The following is a 5,857-nucleotide window of genomic DNA, read 5'->3' as shown; positions in this document are numbered from 1 at the left end:
AGAAAAACCAAGTCGTACTTATATGGCTTGATACAGTTCGGTTGGTTTTCAGTTCATCGCCGAGGATATGTACTTGTACGACCCACGCCAGATGACTTACACACCTAACACCTCAACATCAAACCCCCAACAACAGTGTCAGACCGGATACACACAACCCCCTGTCCGTCAAACGTTCCGTTCAACAAACACACAAGCATACGACCAAAACATGCCATACACCCAACCCCAATACCAAGAGCACGCCCCATACCACCACCAACAAATTGACCATCAACCTGAGACCCAACATCGCTTCGCACCCACCCTATCACCCTACCAAAGTCGCCTTAGCCAGAACACCTAACGATCATTCAACATCAACCGCCCCTCCTCCTACCATAGCTAAGAAGCCCAAACCTCACAAAACCAAAACCTCCAACAACCCTATATATACAAAACACCCCAACAATCTTTCCAATCTTTCCTCGATGCATCGTTCACACCCATGTCTCCCTTCAACCGTCTCGGTTGCCCATCAATGAGTTAACCACAACCCAACTTCTCTGGCATGGGTCATGAGCTCAGCTACGACGGTACACCATCGATGCATATTGAAGACTACGCCGACTTGTCTGACTACCTCAACCGGCCTTCTCCTGTAGTTGGTAGTGACGCTCCTGGCCCCTAAGATGCTCAAACACCGGTACTGAATCATCAACGTGGGTTAGGGCCACGGGTTAGGGTAGCTAGAGGATGTGGGACCAGAGGTCGGTTAGGTGATCCCGATCATCACTATTAGACTTTTTTGTGTAAACGGCAAATTTTATTAATATCAATTGGTCCTATTTCAAATTTATCTATCACGTATACCATTTACAAAAAAATATTGCATTTTACACTGAGGTGTCAATCCAATTGGCGCCTCCTATCAACTTATACACATGGGCGCCAATCCAATTGGCTAGGGCATCTGCCATAGCCAATCCAATTGACGCCTCCATTCAAGTATTTAAGAGGAGTCAACAATTGAATTGACGCCTCCTCCTAAAAATGGAGTAGTTTGATTTTTTTTTTGAAACTAGGGGTATTTTGGGAATTTTCTTGAAAAAATAGGTTATTTTTGTAAAAAAATCAAGATTGGGATCAAGTTAGGTCTGAGATTGCAAGAAAACATTTGAAATATTTGAAAAGCTATAAATTTGACTTAGGTTTTGAATATTTTTTTAGTAGGTTAGGCTTAGTCTTGACAAAACCAAATTTGACCTATCACATTTTCACCTCTAGGAGATGAACCAAATCAATAAGAATAGAATTCAAAAATGATTTTCTTAAAAAAGAAAATCAACTATTAAGTGCATGCACATTTTTAATTTATTTCATTTTATTTTATACAAATTCACTCAATGTTCTAGACACTCATAAATACTAAATATAAACTATGAGAATGAAACCTAAATTTGTAACGCTAAATAAGATCACTTTCATATTGGTATATTTATTTATTTTTCAGTTTTGAATAAATATTTTAACTAAATTTATTACAAAATATACTTATCGGTAAAGTAAAAATAATATAAATACAAGTTCACATTTTAGTAGAAAAATATTTATAAATAAAACAAAAAATTGAATATTAATTTTTAAATATTAAAATTTCTAGTTCTTTTTATTATATATATATATATATATATATATATATATATATATATATATATATATATATATATATATATATATATATATATATATATAATATATATATATATATATATATAATATATATATTATATATATATATATATATATATATATATATATATATATATATATATATATATATATATATATATATATATATATATATATATTATATATATATATATATATATATATATATATATATATATATATATATATATATATATATATATATATATATATATATATATATATATATATATATATATATATATAAACATGAATGCAAATATATTAATAAATATATTTGACAAAATGATATAAAATAATATCACATTAATTTTAATAAAAAGAATAAAATATTAATTTTTCTTTCTAGTCACTTTGTATTTAATAATATAAATACAATTTCATATTTTAATAAGAAAATATTTATAAATTAAGATAAAATTTGAATATTCATTTGCAATATTTATTCGCGAGTTTATTAAACTTAATTTAACTGAATGCAAATTCATATTAATAAATTATCTTTTCGAATTTAAATTAGCGTTTAGATTCATACATGTATAAAAATATTATGTGTACTAGACCCAAAGAAAAACATTATTTATAAAAATATTAGAAAATCAAAATTACAATGAAAATACTAAAAACATTGATTAAAACTCAATAAAAATATATTTTATTTCCTCTAGTCTTATTTATAAGAAAAACTCATTTTTCAAATTTATTGAATAAATAATATATTTGATCTATTATATTCATCAGATACATTAATTATTTAATAAATTTAAAAAATAATTTTTCTCTTTTTAAAACTACTTTTATTAGCATAAAGAAAATGTTGAATGCTGGACAAAGTCTCACACTTTAAACTCTCTTGTGGACCCTCACTTTGAACCCACCAGCCATATAAGCAGTAAGATAAGGTATATACACTGGTTCGTCAGTTAACACAGGCTTAAGTTCAAACCGGTTGAGAATGGAAGCCACAACATATTCCATTTGAATAAAAGCCATATCTTTCCCAAGACAAACTCTAGGACCAGCATGAAAAACCGCAAACTTATAAGGACTCACATGTTTCAGAACTCCATTAGGATCCTCCCCTTCTTTCACTGCTTCCTCTAACCACCGATCTGGTTTAAACTCATTCCAGTCTTTTCCCCATAAAGCCTCCATCCTCCCCATCCCATAAGAAAAATAGGTCACCTTATCACCTTTCCCCACCTTAGTCCCGTCCGGCAAAACGTCATCGTCGGCAGCAAACTTCGAATCCCACGCCACCGGTGCATACATTCTCATTGACTCACACAAGCAAGCTTTCAAATACGTCATCTTTTTCAAATCATCATAATCAAAAGACTTCATCAACTCAAACTCATTCTTGTTATTTTTTCCTCCAACAGCTTCCCTCACTCCTTTCACTATTAGTTCCTCTTTGCTACGATTTCTCGACAACACCCAAAAGAACCATGTCATTGCTGCTGCCGTGCTGTCTCTCCCTGCCAGGACGATACTAGTAATCATATCTCTCACCATGATTTCATCCTCCCCTGCCTCCAACAACCTTGTCAACAAATCACTCCCACTAACATATTTTTTCTCATTAATATCTTTTTTCTTCTTTCTTATTATCTCCATCATGGATTCATGAACGACTTTAACCGCCTCTTTAAGTGATTTCTCTGATCCTACATTAAACATCCTCTTAATCTTCCAAACCAAAGTAATCGGTGAAGCTGCACGCATTGCGCATATCGCGGTAGCTTTTTCGAACGAGGACAAAAGAGGTGGAAAAGGTTTAGATAAATCTAAACAACAAGGATCATAGCCAAGTGAAAGTTGACACACAATTTCAAAGGCTAGTCTCGTCAAGACATCCTGCATGTCAATTACAAGGTTATTATTAGAAGCCGATTCAAGCAATGGAATAAGTCTACCTTGAACTTCATCTTCAAGAGTCTTGCCAACGAAATCTTTGAGAGATCTCGTGGAGAATTCATGGCTGAGTTGTTTGCGCTGATCTGACCATAATTTTCCGTCTACAATGAATATGCCAGAACCTAGAAGGTCGTAAAGGAGTTCATTTAAGGATTTTCCTTTAGGGTAGTTTTTGAAATTGGTTTTGAGCATGTATTCGACGTTGAGAGGGTTTGCGGTTAAGATGGTTCGGCGGGCGCCGAGACGGTTAATGAGGATAGTTTGAGTTGGAGATTGGGAGAGGTAGTGGATAAAGAAATCTAGAAGTCGGTGACGGTTTTTGTAATAAGAGATAAGGCAACCTAAGATTGGATATGTAGGAGGAGTGTGGATGGGAGTGTTACGAATTCTTGTTATTTGTCTCTGAACGAGAAATAACAGAATGGGAAGAGCCAAGAAAATGCAGTACCACCACATAGCGGCTAGGTGAGAGGATTTAAGTTTTTGAGTTGAGAGGATATATGTTATAATTTGCGGGCAATATGCGAAGCTATATATATATGAGTCAGTCTCTATCCGATTTTCAATATAATATATTTATTACTAAAGTTTTTGGTGTTCTTATTTTTATAAGTTTAAATTTTAAATTTAATAAATAAGTATCTAGATTGTATATAGACAGATAGCTTTATTATTTAATAATTTGAAATGAAATATATATATATATATATATATATATATATATATATATATATATATATATATATATATATATATATATATATATATATATATAATAATAATAATTCTTTAAAATGAAAAAATATTTGTAAATATGTACCATTTATTTATATTAATGTATATTTATATATTTTTGTTACAAATTAAACTATAATAGCCAATTAGACACATTTAACTCAACTATCACATACTATTTGAGATATTCCATCTACCATAAATATATATAAAAAAAAGATTTTTCACATTATTAATATTTGATTTTATATAATGTTTCTTTAAATTCCGTATGAGATTAATAAAAATTACATTTTTGGCTTTTGATTTTTGACTTTTAATTAAAACTAATAATAACTTTTTATTTTTAATTCATAAAAAAAAATCTAAAACTTAATTTATAAAGTGACTAAACTTTTATTTTAGCTAAATGTAAATGATTTTCTAGAATATTTAGGATGGAAATTTAGTAGGACTAATACAATAATATGATTTAATTGATTAGATTGTAAGCTTTAAATATTCTTATAATTTATAAAAATATGAAAAATAATAAAATAACATTACTTATTCTTATTCTTATTCTTCTTCTTATTATTATTATTATTATTATTATTATTATTATTATTATTATTTAATTTAATAAATATTATTATTAAAAAAGAGGATTACGATCCGATCACCGCATCTGCGATCGAGAGGGAGTTGGAATCTTGATACTAGAACTAACCCTCCAAATCGATTTAGTCTATCCAGTGAATCAGATATCGGTGGTAAAAAAAAGATGAAATTAAATCCGAAATAGATAAACCAACAAATAAAAAAATATATAAAAAAATGAATTTTATTAAAAAGTAAATAAATGATCAAGTATTAATATATTTTAATTTTTTTTCTCACAAATTCACTCTATCAAAGATTTTCTAGACACTCAAGCCTAATCAATAAATTTTAATTATTAATACTTATTTGGATCGGAATCTTATCCCTTAAATACAATGTAATATAACTCCTCACCGCTTAATTTTACTAGAAATTTAAATACCTCGCAAAAACGTTTGTCGCAACTTTTTGTCAAACAAAAAATACAACGATATATTATCATGTGAAAAACTTATCGCAACATTGTCCAGATGATATAATGCTAACAATGTTTTATCGAAAATAATGTTAGATAATATAATGCTAACAACATTTTATAGGAGACAGAGAACGTGTCAATTATGTGTTAGATAGGTGTAAATATTTGACATGTGTGGTAAGAAAAAAATTTCTCACAAACGCTTGCCTGTCAGATACATGCATGTCAGACGTTATAGGAAATTTTACACCTCTTGGATGTCACATCTTTTAATAATTTTTTTATTTTATTTATATTCTTATAAATATATATTTTAGTATTTTTAATAATAAATAATATAATAAATAATTTGTATATATATAACAAATTTTTGTAAAAATTAAATTAAAAATAATTATAAATATTTAAACATCGTAAGAATTAAATTAAAATTTA

At 29.1% G+C, this 5,857-nt stretch overlaps 1 protein-coding gene across 1 annotated transcript; it reads right to left on the bottom strand.

The window, feature by feature from the left end:
• Window positions 1-2,346: 2,346 nt before the first annotated feature.
• LOC127083433 (cytochrome P450 94B3) lies at window positions 2,347-4,131 on the bottom strand. Its single transcript, XM_051023744.1, has one exon. It carries the CDS (start codon window positions 4,081-4,083, stop codon window positions 2,554-2,556), a length of 1,530 nt encoding a protein of 509 aa, XP_050879701.1. The 5' UTR covers window positions 4,084-4,131; the 3' UTR covers window positions 2,347-2,553.
• Window positions 4,132-5,857: the final 1,726 nt, after the last annotated feature.

The sequence above is a fragment of the Lathyrus oleraceus genome, chromosome 5 (genome assembly GCF_024323335.1).
Source record: "Lathyrus oleraceus cultivar Zhongwan6 chromosome 5, CAAS_Psat_ZW6_1.0, whole genome shotgun sequence".
Classification (NCBI taxonomy): domain Eukaryota; kingdom Viridiplantae; phylum Streptophyta; class Magnoliopsida; order Fabales; family Fabaceae; genus Lathyrus; species Lathyrus oleraceus.
Note: the sequence above shows the minus strand (reverse complement) of the source record. Positions and strands in the feature narration are given on the sequence as shown.

Bases quoted from the DNA above. Each gene is read 5' to 3' on its own strand.
- LOC127083433 (XM_051023744.1), bottom strand. From the start codon at position 4,083: ATGTGGTGGTACTGCATTTTCTTGGCTCTTCCCATTCTGTTATTTCTC.